The 24,357-nt window shown below is 31.5% G+C and overlaps 1 protein-coding gene across 1 annotated transcript; it reads right to left on the bottom strand.

The window, feature by feature from the left end:
* Nucleotides 1-2,493: 2,493 nt before the first annotated feature.
* Nucleotides 2,494-5,242, bottom strand: LOC120579594 (probable disease resistance protein At1g61300). Its single transcript, XM_039832047.1, has 2 exons — nt 4,525-5,242; nt 2,494-4,430 (listed from the first exon to the last, which is right to left on the bottom strand). Exons 1-2 carry the CDS (start codon nt 5,240-5,242, stop codon nt 2,494-2,496), a joined length of 2,655 nt encoding a protein of 884 aa, XP_039687981.1.
* Between the last annotated feature and the right edge of the window lie 19,115 nt (nt 5,243-24,357).

Below are 24,357 nucleotides of genomic sequence, written 5' to 3'. Positions count from 1 at the left end.
GAGTACAACTAATTAGTAGGGATGTCAATAGGACGACCCAGATCCTATGGACATCCGCAAAAAATATCCGCTATGGGTAGGGTAAAATCCCGCTTTCATGGGTCCGGGTTTTGGTATGGGTAATTACCCACAAATTTAAATGGGTATGGGTGCTGTACTACCCAGCCCCGCAACCCGCATATATGTATTTATATAATATGATAAATAATTTATTTATTTTTTGTGTACAATTAATTAATATATATAACTATTTAAGCCTAACCCTAAAACAGCTTAATGCAACTTAATAAAAACCTTAGTAACAATTTATTATGACTTTAACATGCAACTGCAACTTTTTAACGTATAATTGATGTAGAATATCTTTTTTTATTTTTTATTTTTAGGGATATTTTGGATGTTTTTTATTTGGCTAAATACTACGATTTATACTATTTTATTAGTTGATTTGAATTTTTTTTATCATAATTTTATTTCAATTGTGGTGTTTTTTATTGTCTTTTCATGATTAAAGTGCGGGTATGGGCACTTAATTACCCATAGGATATGGGGAAAGGCACTAAAGTTGTTGCCCTCGAGGGTACGGGCTCGGGTACGGTTTTTTTTTACGGGTATTCTTTATAATTTAAATGTCAATGATAATTAAATTTAAATATTTTGCTATTGATTATGTAATTTAGAGTATAAAATTAACTTTTAAATAACCATGCTTTATTATCTTTAGTAATTTTTCACATATTTTAATTTTATTTTGGGTTGCTTCAAAGTTTATAATAGGGTTTAAAACTACATGTTAATGAAATTGTGAATAAAAAATAGCAAAAAATATGTATTCACAAACATTAATAGAAATAAATGGAAAGATCAGGTGGGGTACCTTATTGGAATAATTAGGATTGATGAAATCACCAATAGATGTAATATCAACCTTGGAGCATTCTAGTCTAACTTTTGTCAAAGCTGGCATCGTTGTGCGATAGTGTTTGGTACACATGCCGACTAAACTTGGGAGATTAAGAAGCACGAGACGTTCCAAAGGTAGAAGATGAAGGTGGGTCACCTCATTATGGTTTTTGTGATGATCAGTAGCATCAATGTGCCCAAATATGTATACCAATTTCGCACAAGAAATGACGAGGAGCTCTTTTAATTTTGGGAAGACATTGTTTCCCCAATTGTTTCCACCACTGCCATCTTTAATGTCTACTATTATGTGCTCCAATTCATCACAATTTCTAATAGTCAAGGACTCCAATGACAATTCTAATGCAATTGACATTACAAACACTGATTTTATCTTTGGAAGATCAGCCAGTGTCATCTTTTTAATATTGCACAGGATATGTGATAGCCTTGAAGTTGAAAAACATTGAGCACGTTTCCACATGTTAGGATAATATGAGCTCGATTCCTGTGATATAATCAGAACTTGAAATCAAACCAAACGATCCCTTATTGTGCATGAAAATAAAGGGAATGCAAGCATTTTAACTTTTAATATATAGTACAATAGTAGTTTCAAAACTCTCACGTTTTCATTATTTTTATTTTTTTTGTGGTGGATAGGATTTCATCATCAGACTTTGTATATATTATGCATTATCGCTACCGTTTTTATCGATAAAAATGATAGAAGTTTCAATTATATTAAAATATTTTTTTTGAAAAAATAAAAATTAAAAGAAAAAATTAAATCTTTCAATAATTTTTTTTTTTTTTCACTTTTTCCTATTATACCATCATTTAATCCACCCATAAATTCCTAATTTTTGCATAAAATTTCTCCTCAATAAATTTAGTGTGTTATCTTTACGTTTTATAACAATTGTCAGGTACTCTCTCTTTCTCCAACAAATATTTTTTTTAAAGAACAATTTTTTTTCTACATTATCTCTCTCCCATAACAAACAATTATATCATAAAAACAATTATAAAGAAATAGTAGACTTTAGGTAAGATGTAACCAAAAAAAGACTTTGGGTAAGATTTATGTTATTCCAATTATATCCGTAAACAAATTTTTCAATAATAATGCTTTATTGTTGATGCCATTGAAAGAGATAAAATTTGATATTATATTTGTTGTATTATTGATATAATTTAAAAAGATAAACATGTTTATACCATTTGAAATCGGAAACATCTACGTATAATTTAAATCAAAATTTAACTAATTTCATAAAAAAAATATTGTTCATGTATAATTTCGTTAGCGCAACAAAAAGAGCACATACACTAACATGAAGTGTCCATCCGAACCTTTTTTTTTTAAATAGAGTGCCCGTCTGAACATTAGTGTGTGTATTAAAAAATTTAGATTATTTTTTTAAATAAACCGATATTAAATTATGCAAAAAAATAAATAAATAATTGAAAGCAATGTGTTTGAGCAGTCTGGCCAATAAACATTTGATATAAAAAAAAAAGTCTGGCCGATAAATATAAGATATTTGTGCTAGATATCTATTGAAATGAAAAATTGTCATAGACTAACTAAAACCAGAAACTATAAATGAAAATATGAGATGGTGTTACCAGGGTGATTGAGCAGTCTTTCGGTTCATCCTTAGAAACCAGTGGCATTTTAGTACTTGTGCTGCCTCTCGATTTGTATCCAAAACAACATATTTGACTCCAAGCCAATGTATTAGATTTCACTGATTCTGATTGTAGCTTGGAAATGGAATTAGATGACCCTTTAATGGATGAAGGCTCTGGAAATATGTTGATGAAATTTGGCACAACAAGAAGCTCCAATTCTTTTAGTGAAGCGAGTTTAACATCTTGGTGTTGGCCAAATATGTACTTCAGCTCGTCACAACTTCTTATCATGATAGATTCTAGTAACAAAAAGTCTCCAGCAGAGTGACATGGAAGTATAAATTGTAATTGGTGACATTTTTCAATACAAAGAAATTTCAGATTTGGAAACATTGAGTTGCAACTATTGTTATTATCATTATCACAATCAGTTGTAATTATGTTTTCCAATTTCTCGCAATCAATTATTTCCAATTTCTCCAATAGCAGCAGGCCTCTAGAAGTTGACAGATCAAAAACAGAAACCAACATAGAACATGATCTTAAGGTCACGTTCTTAAGATTGGAGAAGACACTTGGTACTTTAGATTTTATATGTTTAGTGTCTACCAGGCACTGTATTTGATGACAATTTTCCAAAACAAGATCAATTAGATCATTCATACCATTATCCATAGGAAGAATCCCAGGCATGAGATTTCTCCATCCCTTGTCGGTTCCTTCCAAATGAAGAAGCTCTGCTGTTTCCATCACAAACTTCAATGTTGCTTCTGAGAAATAATCCCATTTCAAAAACACACCTCTTGATATTGGATCTTTCATCCTATAATGATAATAGGAGACATCGCTGAGACGATACCTTTGCAATGTTGGTAAGGTTATTTCCTTACAAAAACCATTGAAACTATCCAAGAAGTACAATTCTTCAAGTGATGGGCATCTTTGGATAACTTCAAATGGGTTATTATTTCTAATTTTACACTTTTCCAACTTCAACAATCTAAAATTCTTCAGTTTTTCAATTTCATGAGGAAGTTCATCAATTTCACAATGAGTCAACTCAAGAGTCTCAAGACTTTGCAGGCCTCCAAAAACAGAAATGTCACTCAAAACAACTTTTGCAAATGATAGAGAACGAATATTCGACAATGGCTCCATTGATTGTGGTAATGATAGACAACGAGGATAAGAATTATGGCATGATAAATTCAAAACACGAAGCCTTGGAATATTTTTAAAGAATGAAATGGGGATCTGCAAAAAGCCCGTCATATCCATGTCGCCAATTAGAATCTCAAGTTCAGAACCATCAAACTTATTTGCAAATAAATCTCTAAGATTTCCTTCGCATATCAAATATTTGATTTTCTTATCGCTTTCAACCAGTGACTTTTGACTTTTGTTTACTATCTTAGCCTCATTCTTTCTTATCAATTGAGCTACTTCACGAACCAAGTCATGCATTTTCACATCTCCTTTCTTTGTCTCCAACAATAAATAACAATCTAGGAGTTTATTTTTTGATGTAGCTGCTTGAATTCGAGCATCTTTGTAACTACCATAATCATCCCCAAAAAGGCCAACTCCTATTCCAAGCCTGGTTAGAACTTCTGTTGAAATTTCTGCATCTTCTGGGAATGTAGAACATAAGTGGAAAAGTCCCTCGGCTTTTTTATCCTTCAGAAATTCATAGCTAAACTTCAAACATTTATAAACATCAACCAAATCAATACCAACATCGCCCATGGACACAGGCTTCTGTAAGATCTTTAATGAAATATCCCACTCTTCAAGGCGTTTTTCATCCTTCAAACTGCTAGCGACAGTAACCAATTGCAATTGGTAGTCTTTTGCATTCAATTGCAATTTTACTTCCCTTCTCGAGGATACTTTGGGAGGAATTATCAGTTAGATTAGCATGCAATTTGAACATACTCCATGCCTCTTCTTCTTTCAAGAGATCTAGTTGAATTATGTTTTCACCTGCCATTTGGTTGCATACCTTCAGAATGCGTGTGATTACAAGTACTTTGCATCCTTCGTGATTATCACTCTTTGGAATCCCTATGTCCTCAAAATTGAGATTTTCCCACACATCATCCAATATCAGCAGAATTTTCTCACCATTGGTTAATCTGCTCCACAACTTGTTTTGTCGGTTTGATGAACTGATGCCCTCCAATTCCAATCCTAAGGATCCAGCAATGTCATCTTGAATCTTTTCTATATTAGGAGTAAATGACACTGTGGTTTTGATAACATGATTGAATTGCTCTGATGTCTTAAGTTGTTTACCCACTTCTTTTGCCAATGTAGTTTTTCCTGTGCCCCCCATTCCTCGCAATGCAGTAATATAATTGCTGTCATCTCTTAGTGCATCCAAAAGATCTTCGTATTTCAAGTTTCTGCTTTCAAAAGGAATGTAATATTGAGAAGAATAACGCTCAACACCTGGAAGATGACGATCAAGTTCAACATTTTCAAATTTCACTTCCATTAGTTTTCTAATCTCCTTTGTCTTTGTCGACAAGTCTTCTCCCCTTTTATATCTCCAAATACAATCAGGACAAAATCCAAAAAACCAACTTTGTTTTCTCTCGGTGTTCTCTTGAATGAGCTTTTCAGCATTTTCTTCCCAAAATCGAGCATTAGATTTGATACCTTTTCCTTTATTGGTGGCCACTTGAAATTGTTCCCTCATAGTTAACCTTACTTTTTCCAACTTATCCTTTTCTTCATTGAATTCTTTAACAATGCATGTGAAGCAAAATATATTGCGTGATTTTTCTATTGCCTTGTTTAGCACTTTCTCCTTAAGTAATTTCCCCAACTCTGTCAGGAAACACTCCATCTAAATCAATGTCAACATAATAAAGTTAGCAATACAAAAACTATATTTGGCTTCTTAAATAAACAATACACAATATAAAGTTTTTATTCGATTTAGTTCAACGGGTAACAAATATATCCCCTACAAAAACAAATATACGATTAAAGGCAAGAAGACCAGGATACATAAAGGTAAATATACCTAACTAAAAAATTTTACTACGTAAGAACAATTTTGGAGGATTTTTTGTCCTAATAATAAAAAATATCACAATTTTAAGGTGTTTTTATCACACAAAATACTTTTTTTTTTAACCCATTTTACAATTTTCCATGAGGATAAATTTGTAGAAATATCCAAAAAACTTACTGTCATACCCCAAATTTTGACCACTTTTCTCTATTCTTATCCATTTTATTCATATTTTTAAAGTCGGGAATTTTCGTCGTTTCAGACGAAATTTCGGCAGAAAGGTTACTTTGAAGTACCTCATTTTTTTATTCCGAGTCAGGCCCTCTTCCCTCTTTATTTTCTTTCTATTTCAGTATTTAATTTCCATCTTTTATTAGTTTTAATTTTAGTTTTGATTTTAAAATTAGTTACTCTTTTTTAGTTTATTTTCTGTTTTTGTGTTATAATGTCAATGAGTCCAAAAAATCCCAGCAAGGGTCCAAAAAAAATATTTTTTTCATACGCCTCATATTCAGGCAGATTCATAGGATCAAAATTTTGTTTCCAAATCCAGTACATGGTTGCTGTTTCTGCAACTTGTTTCCTTTTTCTCTTCAACCCTAATGCTATAAAATCAAACCTGCAAAAAAGAGAAGGGGGGAGGCCGCACAAACTTTCACAGACTCCAATGATCGGCAGCCGCAAATCAACAAACCCTCTTTCCCAATCTCAGAATCAAAATAACGAAAAACTCATATGAACCGCAAGAACACTATGAACATTTAAATTCCAAATATCATATAAACCACTTTTTTCTAGTGATTCGCTTGCGGATCTGTTCTTTGCATCAACACAGTGAGACAAACAACAACTTACTTTCACGTATTCTTCACTAATTACAACTCGTTCATATCAAGCAACTCAAACAATTGGATCGGTGACGAACTAAGTCGAAGAAGGAATCAGAAGCCGAACCGGAGGAGAAAAGCTCGCGGCCAAACCGAACCGGAGGGGAAAAGCTCGCGGCTGAACCGAACCGGAGCAGGGGAGGAACTCACCGAACCATCCTTTTTGCAAGGCTTTAAGGTAGTATTTCATATTTGTTGCTGTATAGAAGCTTAGATCTAAAGTTTTTTTGAGGTTTTGTTTCAGAAGTTTAAATGTAGATCTTGATCCGTGTGTTTATTGTTTGAAGTTTTTGATTTGAGATTTGGATTTAGAAAGAAAAAGGAGTTAGAATTTGTATTTTTGTTTTAAAAAAGAAGGCGGTTGAGTTCGCCGGCGTGGCGGCGGCGCCCTGTTGGGCCGGCAAGCCACCGCGCCGGAATATTGAAGGCAATCGGAGAAGAAGCTTTTGTGTTGCAGATCTTCTCTCTCTAAAACATACTTAGAGAGAGAAGAGTCTATGTGTAATGTGTTTTTTGGTTCTTTTTTTAGCATTTATACTACTATTTTCCTTACGTATCTTATGTGCACCGCTGTTTGGCTTTCCTGTACGCCTTTGAAGCTAGGCCGTTAGATCGTATATCTAACGGCCGATGATGCATCCTACATTTAATTATATGTGTGTCTCTTTGTGTTAGTTACGGTATGCCTTTTGAGTGAACCGTTAGATCCTTGATCTGACGGTCACTGTGTTTTCTGTGGTATTTCTCTATTTTGTTTTTTTTTTTTTAGACCCTTGGATCTTTGATCCAGTGGCTGTGATGATACTTCCTGTGATTAGATCTAGACCTTCTGATTCATCAGACGGTCTAGATCTATCCAGTCTGAGCCCAACTATTTTTAAAATTCACTACTGTTTACTTTTGTCACCACTGTTTTTTAATTTCTGCACTTTTTTTTGCTTAGAATTTCCTAAAAAGTTTACAAAAATATTTTGCTTCGTGTTGATTGTCTATTTACCGTTTTGTTATTTTATTTTCATTATATTATTGATATAGTATATTTGAATCATCTCATGCATGTTTAACTTTGTCATTTTATTTTATTGGTATTATTTAGTGTGTATAATTAGGAAATCGATGTAATTTATTTGACACTTCACATTTATTTCTTGTGACGTTATGCCGTTATGCTAGTCTTACTGTTAGTTTAAAAAATCATCTTTTTTTCAAAAAAATCAAATATGCAAAACTCCAAAAATATTTTCTTAATAAACCTTGGTTTGTAACCCAAGTGTTTTCCTTTTTTAATCAAATGCTTAATTGAATTAATATTCATAATAGACTTGATTTCTTTGTAATTAAAATTTGACCAACCTCACCTTATTTTATCTCATGCCTTGAGGCCTCTTTCTCTTCTAAAAACCCATTTTCAAAAAATCTTAAAATCAACCTAACCCACCAAAAAGAAACTTTTTTGGTGAACTACATTGGTTTTGATCCCTTTTCTTTAAGGGTATGTAGGCATAGGATTTTTATCCTTCCAAATCAAATAAAAATAACCAAAAACATACTTCTTCTCCCTCCATTCTTTCACTTAGACTTTTAGGTAATAATTTTCAAATAAGCAATGAATTTAGCACAAGATAATTTAGGTAAGAGGTTCCTACGGAATACCGTAGACGCATAGGGTGCTAGCACCTTCCCTTCGCGTAACCAACCCCCGAATCCAAAGTCTCAATAAGGGTTTTTACTCATTTTTTCCCTTCCCACGAATAAAAATCGAGAGTTCAAAGATTGACGAGTCAAATCAATTAATGGTTTGATATCCGAAAATCACGAGCACACTTACAACAACCAATGGTTGGATCAAAAAATTTTGGTTTATTCCCTTAAGAGAAATGAAAAAATAAAATGTGTTTACCAAAAAAATATAAGTTTTCAAATATCAGTATATCAAATTTAGTTTTGGATAAACATGATCTTCTTTGTGAGCACAAGATAAAGGATTTTGGGTTCTGTGAACATTGTAATTTTGAGAAACTTTATCGCAACAAGTTTCCTAAAGCAATTCAACGAACGAAGGGAACACTAGATTACATCCACACTGATTATTGGGGGCCTTCACGTGAGGAGTCTTTGGGGGGTCACATGTACTTTATGTCGTTGATTGACGATTATGCAAGGATGATATGGATTTTCATAATGAAGCATAAGAGTAATGCTTTCAAGAACTTCAAGTAGTGGAAGACATTAATGGAGAATCAAATTGGAAGAAGGTTAAGATACTACGAAATGATAATGGTTTTGAATTAGGTTGGTCTAAGTTTAATGAGTTTTGCAAGACTGAGGGGATTGTCAAACATTATACAATTAGGAATACACCTCAGCAGAACGGTGTAACAAAACGTATGAATCAGACACTTCTGAAGAGAGCTCGGTGTATGCTCTCGAATACTTGGTTAACAAAAACGTTTTGGGCGGAAGCAATTAACATATCATGCTATCTGATAAATCATTGAACTCACACACGTATATGTATGAAAACTCCTTACGATTTGTGGTCTAGGAAATATGCTAATTACTCTAAGTTGAGAAGAAGGTGGAGTTGAGAGAAAATGAGGCTACTTGTGAAGCAGAGGAGGGATTACCTCAGTCAAATTCAGAGGTAGAAGCATCAGCTGTTCCATTATCACCAAGGGAACATCACAATATAGCTTTTAGTCGTCCTAAAAGATCTAACTTTTGTGGTACCTCCTACGAGGTATGGTTATGAGGACATGATTGCATATGCTTTACAAGTTGCAAAGGAAGTGGATCCTCATGAGCCATCCACCTACAAGGAAGTTGTTACTAGTACTGCATTTGTCCAATGGCTTGCTGCCATGGGAGATGAGATGAAGTCACTCGAGAATAATCAAACGTGGGAGTTAGCTAGAAGACTCCCGGGGAGAAAGGTAGTGACTTGTAAATGGTTGTTCAAGAAGAAGGAAGGGTTGTCATCAGCTGATGGGATCAAGTATAAAGCTCGGTTAGTTGATAAAGGTTTCAGTCAGAAAAAGGGAATTCTCTATATTGAGATATTCTCACCAATAGTCAGACACATTTCCATCAGGGGGCTACTTGTTATAGTTGCACATCAGAACATGGAGCTCGAACAACTAGATGTGAAAACTACTTTCTTACATGGAGAGTTTGAAGATGAGATATACATGGCTTGGCAATGTGGTTTTTAGGAACCTGCAAAAGAGGATTATGTTTGCGAGTTTAAGAAGTCCTTATAATGATTGAAACAGTCTCCAAGGCAGAGGTATAAGCAGTTCGATAGCTAAATGATCAAGAATGGCTATTCGAGGAGTCTATATGACGGTTGTGTCTACTACAACAACCTCAAAAATGGTTCCTTCATCAATTTGTTGTTGTACGTAGATGACATCTTCCTAGCTGCAGATAAAAGTCTGATATTCAAAAGCTGAAGGAGCTAGTACATAATTTGAATGAAGGATTTGGATGCTACTAAGAAAATTCAAGGAATGGATATCTATAGGGACCCCTACCGCTAGACCATATAAAGAATCATGGCATATTTTAGACATATATAATATATAACCAATTGTTTGTGACATAGTATATGAAAGAAACAGAAAAGGTAATAATCATCTGTGGCTATAGCCACACATATCTCGATGTAGAGGATTTTTCACTATCTCAAAGATACATCTGATATTGGTCTCAGTTTTGATGGTGATAGTCAGCATTTAGTATCTCGTTACTCAAACTCTAATTATGGCTACTAAAAATATGAACCTAACAAAAGTTGAACATTTCTTTGAAAAAAATAAAAATTAAGCATTGAATTCTATGATATTTATTCGTATAAGAATTGTATGATATTAACACGATGAACAATATAAATAATAAATAAATATCAACAATAGTCTACTTTTAAGTTTGAGGTATATTGATCAAACTATTGTGGGGGAAAATCTTGTTCCTATAAAATGTATTGCATATATTGAAACGAGTTGGCGGTGAATCAAAGTGGGTAGAATTTCTTATTTGTAAGGGTAGAAGTCGTATGATAATTTTGTTCATGGTTATGATAATTTATCTCTTTTGATCTGGCTTTTTCTTTATAAAAATGTCATCAATTTAGAATAAAAATAACATATGTAACAAATAGATAAGAATGAATTTAAATATTAAAAAAAATATAACAAACACGATATGAATATATATATATATATATATATATATATATATATATATGTGTGTGTGATTTTTCTTCTCTATCATTTAAACAACTTTTTCTCTAAAAAGATCATTGTTGGTGCCATTAAAAAAAAAAAAATTAGATTATATTTTTTGTTACATTATTGGTGTCATTAAAATAAATAATCATGATTAATTTGGTTTGTTATAACAATATTTATATTTTTCGTTTTACTTGAAATCAAAATTTCATACGTGAGTGCCCGTCTTTTCGCTAGTTGTTAATAATGGAATCGTTTAGTAGTCTGCAAGATTTTCAATGGGCACTAGGCTATTCGTTTCCGATTGAATCAATCAAAATTGAGAAATGTGAAACATATTGGTTTGGTAGGTCGATTCATTGAAATTGAAAACTGAAAATCGAGAACCGAACTAATTCACGTTAGTTTCCTTTTATTTTTTTAACAGCAAAATTTATTAATAACCAAGTCCCCGTACAAGATGAACTGAGACCGACAAGACAAAAATTACAAAACAAAAGGCGCTAAATATAGAAGGAACACCCAAAATAAGAATACTGTACTTCTTAAACACCAATAGAAATCAAACCTCCAAGACCAATCTAATCCCTTAGATTTGATTTGGTTTTTGAACTGAATCAGAAAAAATCAGATAATATTTAGTTTGATTTTGTTTTTCAGTTTAATCGATGTTGTATGAACTTGTTATGCTCCTAATGCTACATCTAATTTTATGTTTTCTCTCGGCTCATTTTGTGATAATCTACGCCATAATTACCCTCCACCCGAATAAAAGAATTTAGATTTTTTAAGGCAAAAATATATATTTAATAGTATTAACACGAATAATGATTAAAATCATTTTTAATGTGTACATTCTTTCTACCATTCTAGCAAACTTCAATAAACCAAATATATGGTTTGTGTGACCACATTTTTTTCGGTTGCGTGACTACTATTTTTCTAGCATTTTTTTTATGGAATTTTCCAGCATTTAGAAGCTGAAAAATGTGGTCACACAACTAAAATACACGTGACCACTATTTTTCCACTTAGTTAACCAAATAAATAGTTGTCACGCAACTAAAAAAATGTGGTCACACATACCATATTATTGGTTAACTCAAAATTTTCAGAATGGTACAAAGGGGTGTACACATTAAAGATGTTTACCTATCATTATTGTATTAAAACTATTAATAGTTCGTAGTTTTGCCTCCATTTTTTATTTTTTATTTTTTCGGTGTTAATCCTCTAGCTTTCAAGAGAAAAACATATTTAATCTGAAGGTTGGTCAAGAGAGATACAAGTTCATACAACATCGATTAAACGGAAAGTTTGGACAAAAAATTATTTCTTTAAAATCCACCATCTTCATTCAAAACGGAGGGAGTATTATTTTCTTAAATTGTTAGAACTCGCAACTTCACTCTTGTGCCTAATTGTTTTTGAAATGTCGATGTTTGTATTGTTACTAATACTCCTTCCGTTTCAAAATACATGTTCAATTTTTGCAATGTGCACTATTCACTTGACTTACTTTGACCATACTTTTTAACTAATATATAAATACAAATATTAGCATGTAAGATGTTGTTTGATTTGTCTCGAAAAATATTTTCAAAATATTAAATTTTTATAATTTTTTACTTTAGAAAATTAAAGATATTAACAGTCAAAATTATGCATTGGCATATGTGAAGTGGTTGACTTGAACATGTATTTTGAAACGGAGGGAGTATATGTTTGGAGTAAGAATCAAATCCACCATCTTCATTCAAAATGGCCCGGTTCCCTGTAGATATTAATTATCATCAAAAGGTTAAATCTTATGAAAGTATGATTGCTTGATTACCTCGGAGATAGCTATATGACTGTTTGATAACCTTGTTCAGCTAGCGACCAGCAAAAGTTGAATCATAATGTATCTATGTGATACAATAAAGCTATCATCAATACACCATGGATAGAAATGTTTGAAAAAGTGATAGGAATGAAATAAAAACTATATCATAACTTTTAATTAATCTCATCATCACAAACTTCACAGCTGGATAGTCATATTGTTCAATCTCGTTCGTTATACCTTGCATTAGTGGCTGATCTTTCTTCTTTGCGTTCATCTGTGCCTATAAAATGTATTGCATATATTGAAACGAGTTGGCGGTGAATCAAAGTGGGTAGAATTTCTTAGCTAGCTGATTGTAAGGGTAGAAGTCGTATGATAATTTTGTTCATGTTTATGATGGATAAAAATAAAATTATACTATATAAAAAGAAAACAATCTCTTTCATCTCTTTTGGTCTAGCTTTTACTTTATAAAAATGCCCTCAATTTTGAATAAAAATAACATATGTAACAAATAAATAAGAATAAATTTAAATGTTAAAAAAATATAACAAACACGATATGAATATATATGTCTGAAAGCAACAATATTGTTGGTGCCATTAAAAAAAAAAAAATTAGATTATATTTTTTGTTACATTACTGGTGTCATTAAAATAAATAATCATGATTAGTTTGGTTTGTTATAACTTAAAAGCAACAATATTTATATTTTTCGTTTTAATTCAAATCAAAATTTCATACGTGAGTGTCCGTCTTTTCACTAGTTGTTAATAATGGAATCGTTTAGTAGTCTGTAAGATTTTCAATGGGCACTAGGCTATTCGTTTCCGGTTGAATCAATCAAAAATGAGAAATGTGAAACATATTGGTTCGGTTGGTCGATTCATTGAAATTAAAACTGGAAATCGAGAACCGAACCAATTTACGTCAGTTTCCTTTGATTTTTTTAACAGCAAAATTTATTTATAACTAAGTCCCTGTACAAGTCGAACTCAGACCGACAAGACAAAAATTACAAAGCAAAAGACGTTATATATAGACGAAACACCCAAAATAAGAATACATACACTGTACTTCTTAAACACCAATAGAAATCAAACCACCAAGACCAATCTAATCCCTTAGATTTGATTTGGTTTTTGAACTGAATCAGCAAAAATCGGATAATATTTAGTTCGATTTTGTTTTTCAGTTTAATCGATTTTTATTTTTTTTTAAGAAAAGTTTAATCGATGTTGTATGAACTTGTTATGCTCCTAATGCTAGCTACATCTAACTTTATGTTTTCTCTCGGCTCATTTTGTGATAATCTACACCATAATTACCCTCCACCCGAATAATGGAATTTTGATTTTTTAAGGCAAATATATATATTTAGAAAAAAGATAGACATACCACTCTTTTTGTACACCCCTTTATACACCCCCGACGTGGCTTTTACTTAAAAAAAAAACTTGTCTCTCTCTCTCTCTCTCTCTCTCTCTCTCTCTCTCTCAAAGACCTCACTCTTTCTTCTCCGATAACCGCCGCCGCCCTTCTACCTCGTCGCCGTCGACTGCCTCTCTCAAAGAGCTCTCTCTTTCTTCTCCGTTAAACCACCGCCCCCTTCTGCCTCGTCGCTGCCGGAGTTTCCCCCTCTTTCTACCCTTTCTTCTGTGACGAGGATGACGGTGGTCGTGTTTTGGCGTCGGCGTTGGGGGGTAGTAACGCAGATCTGAGTGTTAGGCGTCGGTGATAGGGTGGTTATACGGATCTGAGCGTTTTGATGTCAGAATTGGGGCGCCGGCGTAGATCTGATCGTTTTGACGCTGGAAACAATGAGGAAAACGTTGGGATGGGTGGTCATCAGAACTCGTCGCAAGTGTGCCGGTGTGGTGGTCGGCGGCCAATGGCGGAGAGAGAAGTGATACGGATGACAGAGAGAAGAAGATGAAGAGGACTTGTATGTGTATGTTACAGAATTGTCCCTCAATTTTTGTGGTTATACAAAATTGCCCCCAATCTAATGAATAAAAAATTCCACCTAAGAGGTGTAGAATGAGGGGTTGCCATGTGGGGTTGTATACCTATCACCACTCATATATTTAATAGTATTAAAACGAATAATGATTGGTAAACACTCTTAATGTGTACACCCCTTTCTACCATTTTAGGAAACTTCAATTAATCAAATATATGGTTTGTCTGACCACATTTTTTCGGTTGCGTGATCACTATTTTTCCAGCATCTTTTTTTTTGTTTAAGGAATTTTTCCAGCATTTAGAAACTAAAAAATGTGGTCACGCAACTAAAATACATGTGACCACTATTTTTCCAGTTGGTTAACTAAATAAATAGTTGTCACGCAACTAAAAAAATGTGGTCACACATACCATAGGTTTGTATTGTTACTAATATATGTTTGGAGTAGGAATCAAGTCCACCATCTTCATTCAAAATGGCCCGGTTCCCTGTAGATATTAATTATCATCAAAAGGTTAAATCTTATGAAAGTATGATTGCTTGATTACCTCGGAGGTAGCTATATGACTGTTTGATAATCTTGTTCAGCTACCTCGGAGGTAGCGACCAGCAAAATGTAATATATATAGGTAGCATTAAATATTAAATAAATGAGTAGATTTTTTCTAAAAATAAAAGGGTTAATCTTAAATTTTTTTTTTGAGGGAGAGTTAATCTTAATCATAAAGTAACTTATAATACTTTTAATTTTTATTTAATTTATTTTTTGAAACAACAAATGATTTTTTTTTTTATATTAAGGTGTTCAATCTTAATTAATTTACACTACAACACTTATAAAAAATCAAATTTTAAATCAAATTTCTCTCATCTGGATGTCCTTAAATTCATCATTTACATTCATAAAATTTCTTCCATTCCATAACCCTGAACGTGAGAACAAAAACATCTCATTCTTTCAAATTTCTTCTTCCTTATTCTTCCATATTGATCAATTTTTGTTTCTTTTTCATTCTTCTTCCCATTTTGATTGTTCAATTTTGTCGTTCCAAATTACCGCAATTTCCAATTGTCGTGAGAATTGTCGTTGTTTCTAGAACTGCGTCAGGTATCGTGACTTATTTTTTTATTTAACACGCATAGACATGTCTCACTATCAGCAAAAACCTTTAAGTCCAAATAAAAGAACAAAAGCCTCATCACATAATCATTTTAGCAGCAATCAAAAAAATGCTAGCAAACTCCCACAACATCACAACGGCAACAACTGCCAGCAGCCCTCAAAGTACAACAAATGATTTACTCAATTGATATAATTAACTACCTCACAACCAAGAAAAATCAAATCAAAATGAAAAATCAAGTCATCATACCTGACGTTGTACTGGAAATAACAACAATTCTCACGATATTTGAAATCATGACGATTCTCACGAAAATTGAAAAATGCGGCAGTTGGGAACGACAAAATTGAACAATCAAAATGAGAGGAATAAATTTTATGAATATAACTGATAAATTTAAGGACATTCAGATGAAAGAAATTTGATGTGAAATTTTAATTGTTCTAAGTCAGTCTTGTAGTGTAAATTAATTAAGATTGAACACTTAAATATAATTAAGGCAATATTACATTATGGATCCTTTATTTTATTTATTTGTAACACTTTGATCCTTTGTCTTTATTTTTTCCCGTTTAGGTCCTTTATCTCTCTTAAAAGCACATATACATCTTTTTTTTTATTAAAAAATACATAATTTTATTTTTAAAAATATATTCTTATTAAAACTGAAAAAAAAATCCAAAAATTATGAAGATGGCTCTTCATCTTCTTCCTTTGAATATTCATCATCTTCTTTAAATAAATAAAAAATTCTACTAAAATATATCTCCAAATATCGTGAATTAATGTTATATTCACCTCAAATCTTATTTTAAACACAAAAATCAAAACCTTAATTTCACAAGTATTGCAAGGCGGATGGTGGATGCTTAGTCACTGGCGGAAGGGTTAGGCTTTACGAAAGTTAAGATTGTTTTGGAAACAACAAAATTGATGTGCAAAGTTGCTATCAATTTTGGAGTTATTTTTATGTCGGGCTTGAATATTGAGTTAGAAAATAATAATAATAATAATATATAGTGTGACAATTTATATAACTAATTTTATTTTTTTTGTGATGAAACTAAATCTCTTTCTCTATAGGGGTTTGATTTTTGTGTTTAAAAGAAGATTTGAGGTGAATATAACATTAATTCATGATATTTGATGATATATTTGTGTAGAAATTTTTTTGATTCATTGAAGATGATGAAGATTCAAAGGAAGAAGATGAAGATGATGAATATCTTCATCATATTTCTGGATTTATTTCATTTTTAATAAAAAGATAATTTAAAAAATAAAATTATATATTTTTTTAATAAATTTTTTTACTCATTTATGGCATTTAATGTTGCCAATGTATATTACATTTTGATTGGTTGATATCATGAGAGGGTAAAATACCCTCTAAATAAGAGAGGGTAATCTAGAAAAAACCATATAGACTAGATTCATCACATATATACTAAACCTAAAAAGTCAAAAGTTTCTTATAATAAGGATCGGAGGGAGTATGTTTTAAACCAATAAAAATATATTTTGATGTCCCCGTGAGCTTTGCTCAGTTGGTAGGGACAAATGCATTTTATATGCAGGGGCCGGGGTTCGAACCCCGGACACCCCACTTCTCCACATTTAAAATGTGTGAGCTCCAGCCACTAGGCTACCTGACCAAAAAAAAAAAAAAAAATATATTTTGATAAAAGTGTGTTTGACCATAAAAATAAAAAAACAGAGACTACTTTCTTGACTCATATGAACAAAGATTATTCTTTTTCAGATTAGGAGCGTGTTTCCTTTAGCAATAATATAAACAAACAAAGACTTGGAAAAAAATATAAACAAAGACTTAGAGTTGCACTATTTTATCCTATCATATTCTATTGTACAACATCTGTTAGCTATATAGCATTGTAATGTAAGCACAAATTCACTTTTACTTCATTCATTAATATAGTTGCATTATTAAATTGATAGATGGTCCGGCTGAAGAGTTTTTCACATGGAGTTGGGGACTTTGCAGATGGGAATGAATGAATATATCTCATAAAGTGAAAAAAATAAAAGGGATTAAAAGAGTGAAAAGTAAATCCCACTACCCCGTGTTTGTTAAAGGGTGCTTAAAAAAAATAATATCACGAAGAAAACGATTAACGTTGCAAAGCAAATCCCACAATCCCCGTGCTTTCCGGCTTACCCCGTGTTTGTTAGTTTATTAGTGAAAAGCAAATCCCACTACCCAGTGTTTGTTAAAGGGTGCTTAAAAATAATAATTCCATGCACTGCAATAAACTAGACACAAATTATTTACTTTCTATTTATGCATTAACAATTGAACTTATTACATTAACAATCAGAGACAACAACAACTTTATGTTGAAATAGATAAACATGGAAGGTTTTATATTTTCAGATTAACCAACTTTAAAATTCAAAATTTGATGTTTAGGTTTTTTAATTTCATCCCTATGTAAATTTGTGTTTTTGGTTTTAGTCCTTGTATTAACACTACTTATCATCTCTCATGCCACCTCATAAACTTTTGCCAACTCATAATCTACCACACGTGCCTCCCTTACCCACAAAGCACTTTTGTTGACGGAACCTGACGGCAGGGACGATTATCAAAAGTTACATAATTTTATTTTTTAAAATATCTTTTTATTAAAAATGAAACAAATTCAGAAATATGATGAAGAATTGAAGATGTTCATCATCTTCATCTTCTTCCTTTGAATCTTCATCATCTTCATTGAATCAAAAAAATTTCTACACAAATATATCTCCAAATATCATGAATTAATGTTATATTCACCTTAAATCTTCTTTTAAACACAAAGATCAAACCCCTATGGAGAAAGAGATTTAGTTTCATCACAAAAAAAAAAATAGTTATATAAATTGTCACGCTGTATATTATTATTATTATTATTATTATTATTATTATTATTATTATTATTATTTTCTAACTCAATATTCAAGTCCGACATAAAAATAACCCAAAAATTGATAGCAACTTTGCACAGTAATTTTGTTGTTTCCAGAACAATCTTAACTTTCGTAAAGCCTAACCTTTCCGCCAATGACTAAGCCTCCACCATCCGTCTTGCAACAATTGTGAAATTAATGTTTTGATTTTTGTGTTTAAAATAAGATTTGATGTGAATATAACATTAATTCACGATATTTGGAGATATATTTTAGTAGAATTTTTTTTATTTAAAGAAGATGATGAAAATTCAAAGGAAGAAGATGATGAACATCTTCATCATATTTTTGGATTTTTTTTTCAGTTTTAATAAAAATACATTTTTAAAAATAAAATTATGTATTTTTTAATAAAAAAAATGCGAAAAAAGATGTATATGTGCTTTTAAGAGAGATAAAGGACCTAAATGGGAAAAAATAAAGACAAAGGACCAAAGTGTTACAAATAAATAAGATAAAGGACCCATAATGTAATATTGCCTTAATTATATTTAGGTGTTCAATCTTAATTAATTTACACTACAGGACTAGCTTAGAACAATTAAAATTTCACATCAAATTTCTTTCATCTGAATGTCCTTAAATTTATCAGTTATATTCATAAAATTTATTCCTTCCATTTTGATTGTTCAATTTTGTCGTTCCCAACTGCCGCATTTTTCAATTTTCGTGAGAATCGTCATGATTTCAAATATCGTGAGAATTGTTGTTATTTCCAATACAACGTCAGATATGATGACTTGATTTTTCTTTTTGATTTGATTTTTCTTGGTTGTGATGTACTTAATTATAACAATTGAGTAAATCATCCGTTGTACTTTGAGGGCTGCTAGCAGGTGTTGTCGATGTGATGTTGTGGGAGTTTGCCAGCATTTTTTTGGTTGTTGCTGAAATGGTTATGTGATGAGGATTTTGTTCTTTTATTTGGACTTAAAGGCTTTTGCTGATAGTGAGACAGGTCTATGCGTGTTAACATATTTTATTAGGTTGGCTGCTTAAATAAAAAAATAAAAATAAAAAGTCAAGATACCTGACGCGGTTCTAGAAACAACGACAATTCTCACGATAATTGAAAATTGCGGCAATTTGGAACGACAAAATTGAACAATCAAAATGGAAAGAAGAATGAAAAAGAAACAAAGAATGATCAATATGGAAGAATAAAGAAGAAGAAATTTGAAAGAAGAAGATGTTTTTGTTCTCACGTTCGGGGTTCTGGAATGAAAGAAATTTTATGAATGTAAATGATGAATTTAAGGACATTCAGATGAAAGAAATTTGATGTAAAATTTTATTTGTTATAAGTCTTGTAGTGTAAATTAATTAAGATTGAACACCTTAATATAAAATAAAATCATTTGTTGTTTAAAAAAAAAATTAAATAAAAATTAAAAGTATTAAAAGTTACCAAGATTAACTCTCCTTCAAAAAAAAAAATTAAGATTAACTCTTTTATTTTTAGAAAAAATCTACTCATTTATTTGACATTTAATGTTATCTATGTATATTACATTTTGATTGGTTGATATCATGAGAGGGTAAATTACCCTCTAAACAAGAGAGGATAACGCAGGCTTCACCTATAGTTTGCCTTTCTTTATCGATTACTATTTCAACTTGAATTTAATTAACATACTAGTTAGTGTATGTTAGCGCATTTAATTAACATACATTCAAAGCTTAAATACGTAAGAGGTCCCTGTAATTTAGCGTATTTTTGGTTTTCGTCCTGTAAGTTTTTTTGTTCTAAAACAACCCTTGTATTTACGTAACCTTTTGGAAATCGTCCTTGCCGTCAGGTTCCGTCAACAAAAATGCTTTTGTGGGTAACAGAGGCACGTGTGGCAGGTTCTGAGTTGGCAAAAGTTGTTGAGGTGGCATGAGAGATCATAAGTAGTGTTAATACAGGGACTAAAATCAAAAACGAAAATTTACATAGGGATGAAAATAAAAAACGTAGACATTAAATTTTGAATTTTAAAAACCAAACTTTCCATCTTCTTCCTCTAACATTCCTTTGTTTCTTATTCCTTTGAAACTTTCCCTAATCTTCCATAGCCAGCGCCCTTGAACCAAAAAATCATTTCCTTCAACAATATCTTATCATTCCATTTCTCAATCATCATCAAATGAGTTGCATATAGGTGGGTGAAAAAAATTACGAGGATTGTCATCCTTACGTTCTATGTGGATCATTTACTTTAATTTGGTTAAATAATTCATTTCTAACAAGCTGCTAGTCTAGTAATTGATATACAAGTGAAATGAATGCTACGAATTTGCATGTTGCACTCAAGAATAAAAAATTCCATGCACTGCAATAAACTAGACACAAATTATTTACTTTCTATTTATGCATTAACTATTGTACTTGTTACATTAACAATCAGAGACAACAACAACTTTATGTTGAAATACATAAACATGGAAGGTTTTATATTTTCAGATCAACCAGCTGGAAGAATCCAATCAATAGCTATGGACCAATGTAATGCTATTAAGTAACCCTATCCTTCAATTCACATGACAATCCTCATAATTTTTTTCCATTCACATATAAGCAACTCATTTGATGATGACTCAGAAATGAAATCAGAAGACATTATGGAAGGAAATGGGTTTTTGGTTCAACGGTGCAAGCTATGGGAAGAAGAAACAAAGAACAATTAGAAGAAGAAGATGGAAAATTTGATTTTTAAAATTCAAAATTTGATATTTAGGTTTTTTAATTTCAACCCTATGTAAATTTGTGTTCTTGGTTTTAAGCCTACATTCAATAATGTTTTACCACGTTAATAACTAAAAACGAAAACATATAAGTTGTTATTATTAATTGACCTAACAATACATTATTAAATATATACATGTAAAGTTATTGTGCACATAGCATATTAATTAATGGAACTTCTATATATAGGGAAAAGAAATTTCACGAACACATCCGAAACGTGTTTTATCACATACTTTAGTATCTGATCTACAAAAAACTAGTGTTGAGAGCATTAATTTTTTATACTTTACTTTTTAATCAGAATTTCATAGTTACTTAGACTCTGAAGTAGGTAAATAGAGAAAGGTGGGTAGCAAAATTAACAATCCTTGTTACTTCTTCTTCAATCCCCTTCTCATTCTTCTTTGGCTGTTATCAAAGGAGAAAAGAATGAAATTGAGAGAGAAATTTGGAAAAGAACAAGAGGGAAGTGCAGAGAAATAAAAAAAGAAGTGTTGTTGCTGGGTGAAAGAGGAATCGAGGGTGAGAGAGAAGAGAACATGCATTACTTAATTAATTAAAGGGTTAATAGAGCTTTACCTTCTGTAATATATAGCACTTTTGGTTTTTCCCACTGTAAATTTTCTTTTTTTTTAGATTCTGTCCTTGTAAAGTAAAGACTCTTCAAGTTTGCCATTATGCCCTCTGACTCAGCAAAATCTTTGATTTGTCACTGACGTGGCATTTTTTTATTTTTCAATTTTTTTTGGATGCCACGTGTAAAATACATTTTCCACGTCATTTATAATAAACAAATAAAAATTTAAAAAATAGGAAAAAAATCAATTTTTTTTTCAAAAATTTTAAAAATCGGAACAAAAGTCAGATTATTTTTAAATAAATTTAAAAAATTCAGATTTTTTTTAAAAATTAAGTTCAAGAATTTTTTTTAAACTCAGAAAAAACATTCAGATTTTCTAAATTTAATTTTAAAAGTAAAAAAAATTGATTTTATTTTATATTTCAAAATCTTTATTCCAGAATTTTTATAAATTCTTTTTCGGAATTAAATAATTAGAAAAAAAATTCAAATATTTTTTTACAAATTCAAAAAAAATCGATAATATTTTTTTTTTCGAATTTTATAATTTTAATTTATTTTGGATTTTTTTATTCCTGAATTTTTATGAATTAGGAAGGATTTTAAAAAAAAAAATCTTGAACTTCATTTTCAAAATAAAAATTTCAATTTTTTTATTTTTGAAAAAAAAAAATGATTTTATTTCGATTTTTCAAATTTTTGAAAAAAAAATAGATTTTTTTCATCTGATTTTTAAAATAATTTTAGCTTTTTAAAAATTAATTAAAAACAATAAAAAAAGATTTTTCGTTTTTTTAAAAAAATATATTTTTTATTTTTTTTAATTATAAATGACATATGTAAATTCATTTTTACACGTGGCATCAAAAAAAAATGAAAATTAAACAAAAAATGTCACATCATATATTCTACTGAGTCACAGGGCTCATGAGACAATCCTGAAGAATCTTTATTTTACAAAGACAGAATCTTACAAAAAAATTACAGGGGGAAAACCAAAAGTGTCTTATATTACAAGGGTAAAGCTCTATTAACTCTTAATTAAATTAACATAATTCGGTGTCAAAAGAGTATTAACACCCTGCCACATCATTCGCGAAACGGTCGTGATGCGCCTTTTCGCTGTAAACAACATTTCTCGTTAGTTAAACTCTTTCAACTTTTGGTCCACTACCATTGCTAAATATGTTCTTTGTGTGTGTGTGTGTGTGTGTGTGTGTGTGTATATATATATATATATATGGGGTTTGGTAGGATACACCTACTAGTTTTTATTAAGGCGTGTTTTAGGAAAGATATAACTAAAAATTTATTAAATACACCTTAGAGTGAATGTTGCTAAAAAAACACCTTCTAAAAAATAAGTGGGTGTATGTTAGCAACTCCTATAGGCATTTGCTAGAATACATCCACTTATTTTTTAAAAGGTGTGTTTTAGCAAGTTATAACTAAAAAGTAGTTAAATGCACCTTAAGGTGTAGCTTGCTAAAACACTCCCACGAAAAAACTAGCGAGTGTGTTCTAGCAAATCCATATATATATATATATATATATATATATATATATATATATGGGGTTTGCTACAATAGACCCGCTCATTTTCATGAAGGTTTATTTTAGCAAGCAACACCTTTTCATTAGGACAAAACGACCATGTTTTTGCTACAATAGACTCCCACATTTTCATGACATGCCACCTCCACTTATCTTCTATTCAAACCTGTAAAAGAATGTTAGACAAAGTCTCACTACACGCCCTTAACATCTCTTCCTCTCAAGAAAATAATCGTCGCTAATCCACCTATCCGACAATCTAATTCAAACACATTAACTACTATAACTAATTGATTCTCCACTAAATCAAACAACCTTTTGTACCTCGCACAACGCCTCCATCCAACCACACATCTGACCAAAAGAACGTCCTAGTTCCATCCCCCACCATCTTCACCAAGTTATCATCAAAACAAATACTCACTGCCAAGTAATCTGCACCGTGCATGCCACACAACTACCTCCACCACACTAAACCTAACCCACCACCATCCCTCGCACGACCTCCCTTAGTTCCATACCTCCCTACTAGCACCGTATACCACAAACTCTTTAGATCAACATGCAACTTCAAATACCATTTTTCTAACAAATTCAAATTAAATTCCCTCAATCGACGCACCCCTAATCATATGTTCTACTTATTCCAACAGATACTCTCCCACCTAATCCATGGTATTTTCCTAATTTCTTCACTCCTTCCCAAAAACATGTAAACAATGTTTTAGAAAAACAAATGATACCAAAGGGAGCCTTCAAGATGGAAAGGAAGTAGACTATGAGATATGATAAGACAGATTTAAGAGGAGAAGATCACACCCACCCAAAGATAAATGACGTCTTTTGCAACCCCGATATCCTTTTGTTCACTCTATCGATCAACGAATACCAATACTGTAATTTGCGAAGATACATAAAAGACGAG

The sequence above is a fragment of the Medicago truncatula genome, chromosome 3 (genome assembly GCF_003473485.1).
Source record: "Medicago truncatula cultivar Jemalong A17 chromosome 3, MtrunA17r5.0-ANR, whole genome shotgun sequence".
Lineage (NCBI taxonomy): Eukaryota > Viridiplantae > Streptophyta > Magnoliopsida > Fabales > Fabaceae > Medicago > Medicago truncatula.
The sequence above is the reverse complement of the archived record's forward strand: the minus strand, read 5'-3'. Positions and strand labels throughout refer to the sequence as shown.